Genomic DNA, 16872 nt, shown 5'->3' on the forward strand with positions numbered 1-16872 from the left:
AACATCTTTACTGTACCGCAAGTACAAAACGTTTCCGAGCACTGCTTCAAGACGCTTCACACTTTTCAGGTAGTAAAACCAATTATTATAAAATATGGAATTGAAAGCTAAACTTTTTTCAAAAAAGCAAAGATTTGTATATAACAACAAATCTGATTTGTTAATTGCCGCTTTACCTCCATTTGCCCCATTCATTCGAATTAAGATATACTGACGATGCCTTAGTTGGCGAAATATATATATATATATATCTTTTAAGATCTGGTTAATGTGTCGGACCTGAATTGCTAGCTTTGCGAGATTATTTTGCTGTTACTGATCAGGAATTAAGGTCGACATTTATCTTGCAAGGGTCAAGGTGATTTCTATTTTCACATATTCAGTGCAACATTACCTCCATTTGTGTATATTTTTCGTCTATTTTACTGTACGTTTGGTTTTCTGTCAGTAGGGCGCATCGAAGTAAAAACTAGAAAAAATGTGTAATACTTTTTGTGTTTTTTGCTGGTGATGAATTGACTGTTTTGGGTTAATAAGCAAGGAATATAAAAAGTAATAAGAACCACTCTTATAGATAGTTTTTAGCCCCAGCTAACAGACGCTAGTCCACCAAAAATGTGTTATTTCTTGGCAGTCTATCCCAACTAAAATTCCCGCATAATGTTTAAGTCAAAGTATTAGTGTAGTAGACGCGTGATAAGCTGCAATATAGTTCTGATATTACCTCAATGTCAATATGATTTCCTGCTTAAACAGGACAATGTCATATCATAACGAGTAATTAGGCACGATGTTTGCATGAATTACAAAATTAAAAATAGAACAACTTTTAAATGTCACTATTTATTAGTCATGTTTCATAGGTACATGAAACACCGAAAACACATCTTGGACCCCTTGAGAGTCCGGTTGAGAACCACTGCGATAAACCTAACGAATTTTTAGAGAACAAGCCAAGCTTAAAATACATTGTAATAAATATAGAATAAACGACGTACACGAAAATAAAACTTTTTAAGTTACAAATTATTGTCAAAAGCTGATTAGAATATACAATTACGAGTTGCACTGAAAGATAGGCATTGCATTCGCCTTCAACTCAGAAAATAATTCCAATTCTTATAATGTTGTAAACCGATCTAGCAAAATTTTAAATATTACTGATATAACCCTTACAAGTAAAGTAATGAAAGTTCAATGACGAATCTAAAATAAACGTTCCAAACTGTGTATAATATTGATAAATAAACTACATTGGTCAAATTTTACAATTTTCCTTTTTACAAAACACATAATTTTACTTTTGATAAGTGTCTTACTGCTTCAAGTTATCCTTTATTTCGGTTTAACAAATTGATAAACCAATCTCTGCGATATTTGAGTTTTTCTTATAATCCCCTTCTTGTAATACTGCCGAATAGAACGACTAAGTTTATCATAATTCATAGCTGGTCTGTTTTTACGCACTCCCCAAAGACGAGCGACCTCCACCGAGTCTTCGATCTTAAAAATTCCTAAACAAAAACAAAAATTAAATTTAGCCTACTGTGCCACACACGTCTAGCGGTTAAGATTAGAAAACCGAATTATTCTGGACTAAACATTAAAACACATAAAAATAGAGTATGTTTAAATGCTTGACAACCAAAATAATCTTGTCAGATAGATTTTACTAAATTAGGCATTTATATTTTATGGTTAAGAATTTTTATTTTGAAACATAATGGATTGAGGCTGTAGTTCAACGGTGTTCAACCTGCGGCCGACGAGGAATAATTATGCGGCTGTTTACATGTATTTTAATAAGCATGTGTTGGCGGCCGTGCCCTTGCTGGATTGTTGATATGCTAAATGCAGGTTAGAAATTTTTACAACTTTAGTAATTGCAGTTAATTAGACCAATCTGCGCTAAAACAAGTTGATATAATTGATTGATTGATGCAAAAAAGTAATCGCTTTAGAACAGGGATGGCGAACCACTGACCCGCGTTTTTAATGACCAACTTGTCTCTCTAAAAATACCGAAATGTTATCAATCATCTTCAGGAAAGAATAAATGTAAAAAAACAATTCTTTGTTAGATAGCACTGTATGCCCACTGTTTTAATCAGGGTTACCCAATCTTTGGGTCGTGCAAAAAGTGGTGACGAGTAGGCCTACATTAACTGCCTTTCAACAAATGCTTGAAGAAAAGCACACAGCTAAAAGCATTTTGTTTATCGCTATAAAAAGGGTGGTAATTTAAAGGATAAGTTAAGAGCCCGCAGACTAAATATTCTGAAAACCCTGGTTACCATGCTGAGACTTCTGTAATCCCATAAAAAATGGTGCAGCGTTTGTGTCACAAATTTAATTATTGTAACCCTTTGAAGCATAACTAATGTGTTAGGCCGCAAGAACTGTCGTCCGGGTCGGCTACCCGCCGCCACGGTTTCCCCTCAGGGATAGAACTTTGTGTGAATTTCGTAGCCTCCTTTTTCTCAGCGCTGCGTGATATCTTTGTGTCGATTTCGCTAGAATTGCAATCCTTGACGAGATGCCTTATCTTATCGCATACCCAGCAGCTTCTCGTGGGTCTGTTGTCAGTATTATATCTTTGACAATTTTCACACTGACACACGTCCTGGGCCAACTCAAGGTTGTGTGCCGCCTGGAACTCCAAGGACTTTCGGTGGTGTTCCTTTCGGTAAGTCGACAACTCTTCAGGACACGACTTTAGAAATTGCTTTTTGACGAATAGCTCACTCACATCGACCCAGTCGTAAGTTGCGCCCGATAGCTTTACTCACTTCTGCGCAAACTGGGAAGGACTCTCACCCTTTTCGGGTTTTAATCTGAGAAACTTACTACGGTTACTTCTTCGTTCAAATGGTAAGAGTTCAGTAAAGCTTGCTTGAGCTGATCGTAGTCCACAGCGTCAACGTCTGGAATTCTTGAGTGTACAACCAATGCTCGACCTTGCAGAAGGGTGCTTAGCGTAGTCGCCCACTCTAACTTATGCCACTTGCAGGTTACAGCAAAGCGATCGAAGCGTAGCAGATAGCTATCCAACTCGTCCTGTTATTCCCTGTCTCGCGCCTCGAGTTTTCTTTGCTTTTCTTTCATGAACTTCGCAAAATCGGCTCCAGTCAAGCTTGCTTGCCAACTTCAGCAATCTTTTTCATCTCGTTTTCATGCTTTACCACCATATAAAACTAGGTCAACACCCAACACAGTTCAATAGAATAGATCCCGGACGAGCCCCCAATTGTAACAAACTTTTAGGTCAGATATCCTAAAGTTACTTTTCTGTGATGACAAACCTAAAACTGGTACAGCAAAAACTGCAGATGTTTTCCTTAGCTTATTTTATGTACAATAACACGACGCGCCTTGCCACAAATTCACGTCGAAACAACAGGTTACTACAGATCAGCTGGTCGCACCATAAAATATCACAATAGGAATATAACGTCACAATGGTCAATGACAGATGGCAGAGTAACGCAATGTTTGGGATTGTAAAGTAGTTTTACAGGTATAACGCAATTTGTGACAATTTATATGCGGTTATTGATAACTTCAGATAAACTTATGTATTATATGTATAATACTAAATAGTGATCGGAATGTACATGATATTTATCTGACTGTTACTTGGGTTTGATTCCTATATTTAACGCTATCAAATATACACATAGCTTCTATCGGAATTTATGAGAAGGCACATGTGCTACATTTGAACCGGTCTTAAATGTATTTTGCACCAAAACCTCAACTTAAGACTTACCATTCCTGTTATAGTAGGATATAAAGTTTATTTTCACCCAGTTTCATTAATTTACTCAAAATGATATTTAAACGTAACATGGTGACCCCATATAGAGTGGTCTTAAATGGGTTTTGCACCATTTCCCGCACTTAAGATCGGCCATTTATTGATCGCTTATATGTGGCGCAACATTTAAGATAGGTTTGATCGATGTACTCGACATGATATTTAAACAGAAATTTTGGGTTTTTTCAACAGCTCCCCTTTCTAAACGCACCAAATTTATTACTTAAGACCGGCCTTTTGGGGGTCCATGTGGGGCCCTTATATGCCTTAAATAGTCAAACCTTTTGTACTCGACATGCTATTTAAATCTCTGCTAGCTCCCGTACTAATAGCTTCGCATCAAATTAGTTTATAATGAAATACATGACCCACTTGCCTTTTTAAGGATTTTCTTGTGCCTTTTTAAGGATAAGGTTGTGTTTGTGACACGCGCGATGAAAAGGTTCGCCATCCCTGCTATAGAAGATGTGTGACAAACTGAATTGTGATGTCACATAAAAATTAAATAGGAATTGATGATACATAATTACCGTCTTAGCCATGTGTTATACGAGTTGTGAATGTAATTAAGCCAAAACGAAACTGTGGGAGAGGTTGAGCGTTGGTTATAGAAAGCCTTCTTTAAACGAATAAGATTGTGGAAGTGATTGTTAACTGTCTTGATTAAGACGTTTCGATACGAGCTTGTATCATCTTGAGTTAATCATCTTCAGTTAATTCAGTTAAAACGTCTTAATAAATATGCTGTCGATTTACTAGACCTTTTTGGCTTTGCAATTTATTATCAAGCCACACTACCGATCCGTGCATAAGTGTACCCAAGTATATTGGTAAATTTTGGTTATTTTTGAAAAAAAACTTTTGAAAGCTAAAGCTATCCAAAAATCAGTTTAGGTGACCTAATCAATATAAGTGCGATTTTTGCATTTTTTAACTTTTTATATGGCTTTTAAATGCAGTTGTGAAGTCAATGGCTTTCATAAATTTAAATAACGCAAATGCTTACCGCTCTTCGAATGTATCCTACACACGATTTTTTTCGCCCATTTGCGCACAAACTCGAGCGAGAACGGAAAGTTTCTTATCATTACATATTTATCACTTCAGATTCTGACGAAACTTTGTGTTTTCATTTTATACGGATTTCTATGCTTTACGGTATGAAAGTTATTCTACTTTTGGCCCTGCCTAAAACACGCACACACACTTGTATCACTACAACTAAAAATAAACCAATCGTACTGCTTACTAAACGAAACACAAAATAAAGCAAGGCAAAAGATAACGTTACCTTTAAAACCCTGTAATTCTCTATCAAGCTCGTGCGTAAAGGCCCGTTTACACTACAGCTGCACTGAGCCGAGCTAAGCTGCACTGGGCGTGAAATTGTTTTCACTACAGCTGCAGTGAGCTGCGCTGGGCGTAAACATCGCGACAAAACGTAACGTTTTTCTATAGCTGCACTGGGCTTGAGTTTATCAAAGCGTGAAAATCGCTCAAAAGCGTATTTTTTTCGCTGCACGGGGCCATGTTATTGAATTTTGACGGGGTAACTTGTTTAAAAAGCAAATATAATAATTCTCTTAAAATTATTTAACGCCTATAGTTTGCTATGCTTTTGCAAATTTTGCTCGGTAATATTTTACCCTGGCTTGATCCGCATTCAGCTTTATGTTTTGCTTGCTGCGGCCCTTGTACAATTTCAATTTGTTTAGGCCTGGTGTTGATATGTTTGATTAGAGTAATGCGCAACAGGTGCAAATAGAAAGGCGTACACTGCCACCAGATTTCGCATTTATATTTGCGGCAGTAAAATATGTTGTTTTGTAACAGTAGTAGGTTATTTTACTAAGTGAAGTCTCTTTCTTAAATGAAAGTCGCACGCGCCCATTTTCACTAACGCAGCCACTTCGAACAATGAACGTTGCACGCGCGGGACAATGAAGCGCAGCATGATGTCAGCAGCCATTTAGTCCTTTCGCGAGTTGAACCAAGGAAGCGACATAAACGAATTTCTTTATCGAGTTTTCTGCCGCTAGGTAGGAGTAGATAGCTACAAAGAGCTAAAACGATGACGTCACTATATATTAGGTTTTTGGCCCCCCAGTTAGAGGCCCCTAGGGGTACAGCCTCATAAACCTCGACATCGCACCTTCATACCACTCTACGCCATGTCTGAAAATTTGAAAGTTCTACCATGTCTACTTTTTCTATAAAGCTTCGGACAAAAATCGGTCTGAAACATGCCATAGGAAACCAAAAAAGACTAGACGGGGGTGCGGTTGTTGTATATTTTGTCAGGGGGTATATTTTCAGGGCTTAGTGTTTATTTTCAATTTTTACTTTATTTTATTTTTTTTATTTTTTTTATTTTTTTTTTTTTAATGTTTTGTATTGTGTACTTTATATTATATATTTTGTTTTTCATTTTCCTTAACTTGTTTCTGCAAGCAAAAACAGATATGGGGCGAAAACTTCCCCACTTAACTTATGCCTTTGATGCGAAAGGGGTTCAAATATGGCGTAGATTTTGGGGAATAATCGAAACATATATTTGATAAATAGAATTTACGTAGATAATGCGCATGGCCATTTTATTACATTTTGACCAGCTTACGTGTTTGAAAATCAAATATTATCATTCTCTTAAAGACTAAAAATGGTTTAACGTCTATGGTTTGCTATACTTTTGCAAACTTTTACTCGGTAATTTTTTACCATGGCTTGGTTCGAGCAATCACTGTTAAAGCAGGCTTTAAATCTGTAGTTTCAAACAATATGAAAAACACTATTATGTTCTCAATACGCAAACTATTAAATCGAAAGTTTTGCTAGATGTTTAGGCCTGATGCTGGTATGTTGGTTGGAGCAACATGCACAACAGGTGCTAACAGAGAGGCGTTCACTGCCTCAAGATTTCGCATTTAAATTTGCGGCGGTAAATACACCCTATTGACACTTCATTATTAGGCGAAGATTATCGCGAAGTAATTGGTCGCCTGAAAAAAAAACTAACGCCGCATTGAAAGCAAGCATTATAAATGAGTCGCCGATATTCTGCTTTGAACATCTCTACTCGCAATGCTTCCCTCCGTTAATTGTACGGTGGGTGAAACTTTATTCACGGCCTTACCTCTTTGTGTATTACCGGGACAATACGATGAAATACGATTTGGAGAATATTGGAAAAATCGTATTTGGAGAATATTTGCTATTTGCACCTGTATAGTATGTTACTCCAATCCAACATATCAACACACAATTTTAAGTTGTGTAGGCCTGGTGTTGATATGTTGGATTAGAGTTGCCACCAGATTTCGCATTTAAATTTGCGGCGGTAAAATAAGTTGTTTCTTAACAGCATTAAGTAATTTTACTAAAGAGAACCTCGTTTGGGCCTTTATACCGTCGGTGAAATAAATTTTCGGCCCATATAATAACGGCAAAAACAAGATATGTCCCGAAAATAAATTTTCGGCCCATATAAAAAGAATAGCGGCAAAAACAAGATATGTCCCGAAAATAAATTTTCGGCCCATATAAAAATGAGCTGAAAGTGAAAGCCTTATTTCAAGCTGTTGTGCTTTATAACGTAAACAGATGGCAGTACGTATGCCGACAGCAGAAAGTCTAAAGGGTTAGCTATAGGCCAGGGATGCCGAACCACAGTCCCGCGGGTCACGAAGTGACCCACCAAAGATTTTTAATGACCCACTTGTCTCTCTTGAAATACCTAAATGTTTATCAATAATTTTCATGAAATAATAAATGTAAAAAAAAACAGTTCTTCGTTAGATAGCATTATACTGTTTAAATCAGGGCTGCCCATCTGTGTTTTAGGAGTTGATGATTAGGCATACATTAACTGCACTTCAACAAATGCGTGCAGAAAAGCAGACAACTAAAAGTATTTTGTTTATCGCTGTAAAACGTAAGGGTGGCGATCCTGGAAAATTAAGAGTTCGCAGACAAAAAATTATGAAAACCCTGGTTAAACCGATAAACCATGCTGGAAAGCTTTCTGCTGAACTCACATATGGCCCACTTGAGAATTTTGTAAGCATTAAGGTCGTGTTTGTGGCCCGCGCGATGAAAAGGTTCGCCATCCCTACTATAGGCCTACAGCGGGTATAAGAATTTTTTCTTGAAATAACAAAGTTGTCCCATAAAATTAATAGATAAAAGTAAGAAAGAGTTCGAATTTGGAAATAGTATTGACATATTTGAATCAGCGTAAATTTTTTTTTTTTATTTATTTTTTTTTTATTTAGAATAGGTAACCAAAACATAAAAACCACACAAAGAATAAATTTGGTAATCTTGTAGTGCCCTCTTAATAAAATGCAAACAGTAATATTTTATGACCTAAAACCAAAATATATATTTTAATGAGATAACGTCTTAAAAAGAGATTTTAACAACACGATTCGCAATAACCCTTAAAAATTAATCACCGCGGGCCGTATGTTGTGCATGCTTGGCCCAATGCATCATGTATCGCCTTTAATCTAAATGAATCACGTATTAAAGTTTTGAAAGTTTACACCAAATAACGCAACTTATTTCGCGCTATACGCGTTTATACTGTATTTCAGCTGCATTTGCGAACGTGATCATTGGACAACAAAAGGTGTTTTTAAGATTAATTGTTAACATAACGTTATTTAAGCAACTGACGTCATATCTGAGATTACAGTTGCATAATTATGTACGATTTTAACCGATAACCTTACGTTAAAATTTACTTATTTTAGACGTATTATTGTGACGTAGCTTTGTGATGTCATCTCTAAAAAAATTCATGCGTTCTGGTCAGAAAATGTTTCATCGTTTCAGTAGGAAAATTATTATACTTTCACCCCTGTGCATAACTTACCTTAATACAATTCGTAGACATAACAAACAAAAAACAACTTTAATGTGATATATGATGCTGATTTACATCGTTACCGGTACACTGGCAAACTGAAGTCTAAAGAAAAACGACAAATATCAAACATCTTTCGCTTAAATTGCCGGTTAGCATTTGAACGTCTCTTTGTCGTTTCCTAATTTAAATAATAAGGCCGAATTTTTTGTTGACGATTTCCCGTGCTGCGCACCTTTTGGGAAACACTGAATTAGGCTGTTTTGCTAAGACAGGTACCTTGTTTTTGATCCATCCAACGAATGCACTGGGCATACATGTTTGGCTGAAGTAAAAGCTCTTTTAAAAACTGCCACAAATGTATTCCATTGGTATGATTTGGTGTCATAGATTCAATGCGTTTCTCAAAATTTGGAGTTGACGATGAGACAGCTGAAAAGAAAACTTGTTTAGAATTAGATAGCAAAACGATAAGAAACGGGCTCAACAATGAGAATTGTCCCCAATTTTTCGCTGATCTTTTTCTCTAATCACATTACATTGATTCACAGGCCAATGTTTTTTTTATAAAACGAATGATATATTAGATCGATTTAGGGTTATATCAGGGGAGAAAATTCCATTACTCTTGCTGAGTTGGCTCTAGTTATATTTGCCATAAAACAATGTATGCTAATGAGTATATTTGTATAAAAACTGAAGTCATGTGAAGCATCTATTTAGTTTTGCCCTAATGTTGAGATGTCTGGCACAAATGTCTCGCTTGGGAGGTAAATAAGGCCTTATATTAGTTTATAATATCATCTTCCATCAAGCAGTAACATAAGCTTTGTAGCGCAGTGATAAGGAAACAGTTAGTTTTATTCTGAAAGTTATCAGTAATTAGTGATAAATAACGAGTATTCTTCAGAGGCAGGCTTGCAAAAGTCAGTGACAAAGTAAATTGGCTACCGAAGCTGGACTTACAATCTAAAAATATGAATACAAGATGAACGAAAGAGCCGCACAAAACCGGTTAAAGAATCGCGTGTTGGCCACCCCTGCATTCGTACATATGGCGACGCGCTACTTTTCCTAAAGTTGAGTTTGAAAAAGCAAAAAGGAGTAGGTTTGCAATGTTCCGAGCTTAAGGTGAAACTCCCTTTCAACTTTGGCGTAAAGTTTGAAAATATCAGTCGTATGTTTGTACACCTGGTGTAGTTCTTTGTAGTTAAGTCAGTAAAACAAATATTTTGATATTGATTTTCCGATGTTAGAAGATAGCATAGGATTTAAAAAAGTTTAAATATTATGTTGCGATTTTAATGCATCTAACTGTCCAGTAGGCGTAAATTTATTGTAACCGATCGTATTACATCAGGATCACAACGCTGTAAAAGTGGCGTGGTGTTTACTGCATCAAAGCAGGGCATTTTACCTTAAAAGTTGCGAAGTAAACACGTCCAACTTTCGTCTGGGTATAGCGTAAAAAGCTTCGAAGTATAATCCAAAATAGTGGGCACATTAATGTGTTCGTGACAGGGGGTTAGTGTTTTTATTAGGCAAGAAGGTAAAAATAAACTGATCAGCGGGGTGGTAGGAAACAAACCAGGGGGTTGTTAAGGGGTAGTTTTTTTATTGTTTGTTGGTTAAAAAATATTTTTGTTTATATGGAATATTTACTCGGTGGTTGATTTATTTTTGGTGGGGAGAGTCAAAAATAAACTTTTATAATGCAAATCAGTTTTTTTCGGCTGTTTTTTTGTTTTTTGAAGTGGAGCGGGAGCTTTTTTGGAGGCAGGTGGTCCAATGGATATTATCCTGGTGGGTGTTGAAAGGGAGGGGTAGGGGTTAGTCTATTTGTGATGACCTAGGGATTGCTAGGTTTTTATTAACTGAATTTTAACTAAACATTACCTGCAACACAACATGTCACAAATAAACATAGCGTAATAAATAACATAAAATAAGGTACATGGCACAAATTTACCACATTTTTCCCCTCTAAATAATGAAAGTACACCCAACAAAAAGCATCGTTTCATTAAACAATTGTAAGAGTCCAATCACCAAACCGTGAAGGGGGTTTATGAATTCTGGAAGAACGTCTCACTTGCAAACCAGTAGGCGAAGCAGGTGGAAACACATGAGGAGATGGTGAAGTAGGTAACTCGGCATATTTTATTAAGAAGGGGTAAAGGGCTTAGGTTTTTTTATCGGTTAGGGGTGTTCAAAATATTTTAATCGACTATTAACTTGTCATGTAGAAGTCGTTTGAGGTGTGGAAAACGGCGTTAAAATCATGAACTATTTTCCTTCAGTTAGTCAACTACTCATATGTATTTTTTATTTAAAGAATGGAATAGCATGAAAGCAGACTGAAGAATATGTGGACGAAAGCAGACTGAAGAATATGTGGTAGGTACCGGTATAGGAAATTTCCATAACGATAAATTGTGGAATATTGTATATGAGTTCGCACCTCCAGTTAAGAACCACTGCTCTACAAATACTCACGAACAATATAGCCTACCTTTTGGTGTTTGGCAAGATGAAGACTTGACTTCGTTGGTCTTGCCAGTTTGGTGACATGTTGCAGAAGTTTGGGAGATTTTTGCAACTGTAAACATAAGTACAACGCATCACAATTATTTTTTTTAAACCTAATATTTAAATTTTTCAGTGGTTTATAAACAGTGTTCCCTCTAAGAAAATTTTCTACTCCACTATAATTTTTGAAGTGCGCAATAATATTTTAAGAGTTTTTTATAGAATTTTTTTAAGAGTTTTTTAGAGATCACAAAGCGTGACGCCATGAAACAAATATTGTCAAGAAACTTGTATGTGCAACTGCAATCGGGTTTAAATACGTTTAACGACATGGTAACACAGCGGTGGCGCCATCCGATGATCTGGTTAATTTGACAAAACAATTTAGCAATATAGGATATTTGATGCTTTTAGCACACAGTTAAGAATCGCGATACTCGCTCATTTGCATTTATAGAGATGAATATGCCAATTTGTGAGGGTCAATAATTGACTCCACAGCTGTATATGCACAGAAAAAATGCGGTTGTGTTAAAAATATTCGTCCCCCAAAATACATTTCGGTTTCATGATATCGAATTATTGTCAATCACTCCCTGCTGTTCTTAGCATTCTCCTGACCCTCTTTTTCCTTTTAGCTTGGTTTTCCTGGGTAGACATTTAATTCTACGTAAGATATCAAAACATAATCAGCATGGATGACGAAAACCGATCATACAAAAAAGTACCGGCAAAACATGTATTACGTCACAATCGTCAATGCGGATTTCATTTATTTACTTGTCTTAGCTGCAAACATCAACGAAAAACATGGCCAATGCGAAATGCTTAAACTGTTGTGCATAAAAGTGAAGATATTTTAGTTTTAATTTAAGAATGATGTACAGTAAGTGCGCAGGAGACAAATTTTACTGCGCAATTTGTGTGGTGTGGCTGCGCAATTGCGCAGTTGTGCACCTTAGAGGGAACACTGTTTACCAAGTAGGGTCCGTTAAGCAATTCGAAAGAAAAGTAGTTTTTTTGTCGTTGAGTTTTGTTAGTCCGGTGCCGTCAATCACAAATAAATGGCAAGGGCGACATGCAATTTATTTAAAAAAGTTTGAAAACCACTAAACTAAGCGTAGCCTACCTGATCTCCAAACATCCATTCTGGCATGTAGTATATCTCCAAATCTAGGTTCTAATAATCTCATTTCAATTTCTGTCATTGAACAAATTTTTTTTCCCGACATTCGATAAAGCGAAATGTCAACCGAAGGCAATCGCAATTGATGGACTGTCCACATAACCCATTTTTGTACCTGATTTTCGTTCCATTCACATGGATCTATAACAACAAAAGGGCCATTATAGTATAGAATTCTCTACAAATTTAACTATTCATATTATAATATTTACATACTGTTATAATGGAAAATGCCCATAAAACATCTTAAAACATATAAATTTCATTAACAAGCAATACAATTTACTAGTATAATTTTAAATAGTTTACAACTTGTTTTGGAAAAATGTTGGTTAACAAACCTTTCGTTAAGTTAAGCAAGGAACAAGCAAATTCAACATCTTTAACAGCCTCGTTCCGATACTCTTTTTCAAGTTGTTCCATGCGATAGCTGTCTACTGCTGAAAGATCTATATCCTCCAACAACAAATTGTCTAATTGATATTGGTCTACAGTGTTGTTTGCCTTTATACCTTCACAAGCGTTGTCAGTTTTTTTTATATGAAATGATTGCCAATTTTCCGAATAATGTTTTCCAAATGGTACCACCAATTGAAATGGTTCCTTTCGGCTACAACCTGCTAAGCTTCCATTAGACCAAGCCGTTTTATCAGATTCCACAAATTGATCATGTTTACAACTGTCTAAATAGTTATTTTCGCTTTTATTCAGTACCGGTACAACGGAACAAGGTACAATTTTGTGATATTTCGTTTGCTTACAACCAGTCTGTTGGAAATCGTACTTAGGCGTTCCACTATCAGGTCCAAATTTGACTGTTGCTGGCATTTCATCATTCAGTAATTCTCTAAACGTACATTGACGACCATCATGCATTTCAAGAAACGGTGTACTAAGTGCATGTTGCATATTTGGCTGGGTAAATTTATTGTTTGTTAAGCGATTTTCGGCAGACTGTTTAATAACATCATTGTTGGTTTGATGCAAAGGTGACAGTACACTTTCTTCCAGCTTGTCATCGTAGTTTTTTTTTTTTTGTAATTCAAACCGAGATGATTTCAACGGCAATGATAGTTTTGTAGCATTTTTATTAAAAGGGTCGTTCGATCCCCAGGATTTTGACAAATTTGTGGAAATCCTTTCGGTGGGAGACGTTGTTTCTGTTGTTTTATCCAAAGAAGTTCTATATAGACAGTCATCTCTTAGGAACTCACTAATTTCTGGTAATCCGTAAGGTGTTTGGTTTTTCCATTCGTCGTAATGTTGTTCGGTCCAACTAACTTTTTCACAAAACGAGTTTTGCATCGTCTTTTCTGTCTAATACAATAAATGAACCATTAACAAATACTGAAATAATTACTTACAGCTGGTCTTCTTTAAACTATTATGAAGTCACAGTTTTGTTATTGTCAACTGTACCTACAATGTTGCGCGATACCACGTGAACACGATTTCTTATGCGCTAAAACAACAAAGGCGATTCTCAATGACATATAAATCAGGTGTAGCTGTGAACATTATATAGACCGTCTTTCAACCTATAGGACACGTCTAGTACAGTCAAACGCCAGCAGATAGCTTAATATAAAATCCAATTTCATACAAACTATATTTCGATCACCTTACAACTCAGGTTCGTTGATTTAGGAGCCAAGAAACACAAAAGATAGGTTGGGATGACTTATGGTCCAACAGTGACATGAATCAACTAACAGCGCAGACACCTCCACATTGTCGATTTATTTATTCAATACAGCGTATAATAAAAGTTTTGAAGAGAAACGTATATCGTATTGTATGCTAACATTTCGTAATATACTACGACGTTGCCTTTAAACAATATATAGCTTAACAAAAATTTCATGATTTTTCTATACTGAAATACTTTATTAAAATATCTATTTTAGAAAATCTAAACCTATATCAATCGAACAAATAGGTAACCATGACGTCTTGTTGGCGCCCTTGGGTTAATTTTATTGCTGCGCAGATTTCCTGAATGGGCCCATTTAGGTTATATAAACTTCCTTAAATTGAACCTTTTAGATGTACAGTTTGCATTTGTTAAATATTTAAAATGTCAAAATATGAGAAAATGGGTTAAAAGCGGATTACAAATTTCATGGTTTTATACAGAAATTTTGTATAGAATTTAGTTCGTCTGCTCAATATCTTATTCAATGAAAAACTGAGTGTTTTCTTATGCTAGTCAAAAACGGGTTGGCTCCTGAATTGAAATTTGCTCTACACACATTGCTGTGATGCCTGGTGTTTAAGCACAATAAATCAACTATAGCTTTGCATTTTACAACATTTTTAAATAGTACTTGTTGTACAGCAGGACCTATCAAGTGACACTTGAGGTAAAAAGAGATACATGGTGTCAGAAGTAAGGGTACTTGGAGGCCTATTAGTTTCATAATCAATACAAAAACTTGGTACATAGGGAACTTATTCATGATACAGTTGCACTGGGCAACTTTATTATAGTTATTAGTTTTTAATACGTATATATAAACTACAAGTTGCTTACGTACGAACAACAAATCCCTCCTATACTACCGATGGTTTTTCACAATTTGAAAAAATATACCAGGGATCATTATTTTTTTCTTATTTAAAGCCAGGTATAGGTTATGCCTGACAAACGCGGGTAGGGTAATTGTAAAGATTGACTATTACAGTACGGGCCGGATATAAAATTTTGTGCTGAACTTTATTAACTTGTCAACAAACTGAACGACAATTTATTAAGGCTCACCACAGTTTTTGTTGCATAGTTGTTTAATATTTATTCGTTTATTAATATTAAAGTTAATAAACTTCAGTAGAAAATGAGTGGCCCAAATAAATGATAAGAGATTCATTCTTTTATTTGCATACGTTTCGGCAAGTGTTTAGGCCATCTTCAGTGCGGTAAAATGGGCATAAGCACTTGCCGAAACGTATGCAAATAAAACAATGGATCTCTTATCATTTATTTGGGCCACTCTTTTTGTAATAAAGGATTAAACAAGTATGCAACAAAAACTGTGGTGAGCCTTAATAAGTGTCGTTCAGTTTAAAATCTAGCAAAATTTAGTTTGAAATTTTACCCGACAACATTTCAACTCTGCAATAACGAAACGACGATAAACACATGGGCGAATATCCAATGCAGGCGAGGCATGAAGATTGTAGACTGTTTATGGTTATGAAGCATTACATTCCCTTGTCTCCCAAAGTTAAGCTTTTAAAGCTCAAAACAACCCGCTTAAAGTTACGGGAATTGCCTCGGTTACAACAAACGAAGGCGTACCAAACAGTAGTAAAGGCTTAATTCTGAATGGCATTGCGAAAATGAAACCGTCTTAAACATTTTTTTGTATTTTAATATTCGAATTGTTTGAAACCTACAAAGATAAATTTGTGAAATGGATAAAAAAAAGGACAGAAGTGGTTATTATTTTATATAGGCCTAGAGGCTACATGGGTTTTGAGCATGAGGACAATGTATTCGGGTTCCGGTTTCATACAAAGTGGAAAACAATTTCTTGTGTAGGCCATGAAAAAAATAAATAACTATGTAGCAAAAGCACCCAATATATGCTAAAAAAGCGAACTTTGTTATTTGTGAAAATATACACAGTGTAAATCTTTTTATGTTACTGGGTTTTAACTAGATATTTCCTGATCGATTTTTACCACATAACTTCAAAAATTACATTTTTTCTTTTGAAACTTTTATTTTGTGGTTTAGAAAATCAATTGCTTAAATTGCGTACCAGTAGTTTCTTTATAAATCTAGTGAAAATGGAACTTTTAAGTTGTTTTCGAGAGGTTGCAAGGGACTCCAGCCATAAGACTGAAACAAGAACAACATCAACGTAGGAGTAAAACACAGTTCGGACCAAGAGCAATATAAAACTAATCCCCAATAGTCGTAGGCCTAATACCGTCTAAATGGGATGTCCTAAACCCGTTGAAATAAGACCTAAATGGCCAGAATCAGGCCCATACAACATTTTACATAACCTCAAACCCCATCCCTAGGTATATCACCAACTTCCCTAATAATTTCAACCCAACCGATTTTCTAGCCCCATCCATTTTCCGGCAATAACCCCAAACAGGGCCAAAAAATCAGGTGCCAAAATAGAGGCGCCCAAACGTCCGATGACAAACTCATTCCCTCCGATCGTCCCATATCCTCTCCTTACAATTTTCTGCGTTATGAAGGCCATTTGGGCTTGATTCCGATGATTTTAGGGCTTATCCGACAGGTTTTTGTCTTATTCAGACAACTTTGATCTCGTTCTGTCGTCGATCTTACGGCGTATTTGGCTTTATTATGCCGTTAGTCTTAATACTATGGTATTTTAGGTATCTGTTAGCATGTGTGAAACATTGAAAGCATATATTGGCATGCCAGTCATTTTGGCGATAGGGAACATAAATTTAGAGCTTTCCAAGCTGGAGGTGGCGGCAATGATG

At 36.0% G+C, this 16872-nt stretch overlaps 1 protein-coding gene across 1 annotated transcript; it reads right to left on the reverse strand.

Annotated features, from left to right (window-relative positions):
- Positions 1–1335: 1335 nt before the first annotated feature.
- On the reverse strand, positions 1336–13316 carry LOC146138118 (SAM pointed domain-containing Ets transcription factor-like). Its single transcript, XM_083394522.1, has 5 exons — positions 12741–13316; positions 12343–12540; positions 11197–11283; positions 8964–9116; positions 1336–1514 (listed from the first exon to the last, which is right to left on the reverse strand). Exons 1-5 carry the CDS (start codon positions 13306–13308, stop codon positions 1336–1338), a joined length of 1185 nt encoding a protein of 394 aa, XP_083250648.1. The 5' UTR covers positions 13309–13316.
- Between the last annotated feature and the right edge of the window lie 3556 nt (positions 13317–16872).

Source organism: Ascidiella aspersa, chromosome 7 (genome assembly GCF_963924565.1).
Source record: "Ascidiella aspersa chromosome 7, kaAscAspe10.2, whole genome shotgun sequence".
In the NCBI taxonomy this organism is placed as follows: domain Eukaryota; kingdom Metazoa; phylum Chordata; class Ascidiacea; order Phlebobranchia; family Ascidiidae; genus Ascidiella; species Ascidiella aspersa.

What these genes read in the sequence shown, in the direction of transcription:
- LOC146138118 (XM_083394522.1), bottom strand. Translation starts at nt 13,308, where the DNA reads ATGCAACATGCACTTAGTACACCGTTTCTTGAAATGCATGATGGTCGT. An exon ending in ATCTTGCCAAACACCAAAAG is followed by an intron (nt 9,117 to 11,196) that starts GTAGGCTATATT and finishes TTTTCTTTTCAG; the next exon opens with CTGTCTCATCGTCAACTCCA. An exon ending in TTGGATGGATCAAAAACAAG is followed by an intron (nt 1,515 to 8,963) that starts GTACCTGTCTTA and finishes GTTTTTGTTTAG; the next exon opens with GAATTTTTAAGATCGAAGAC.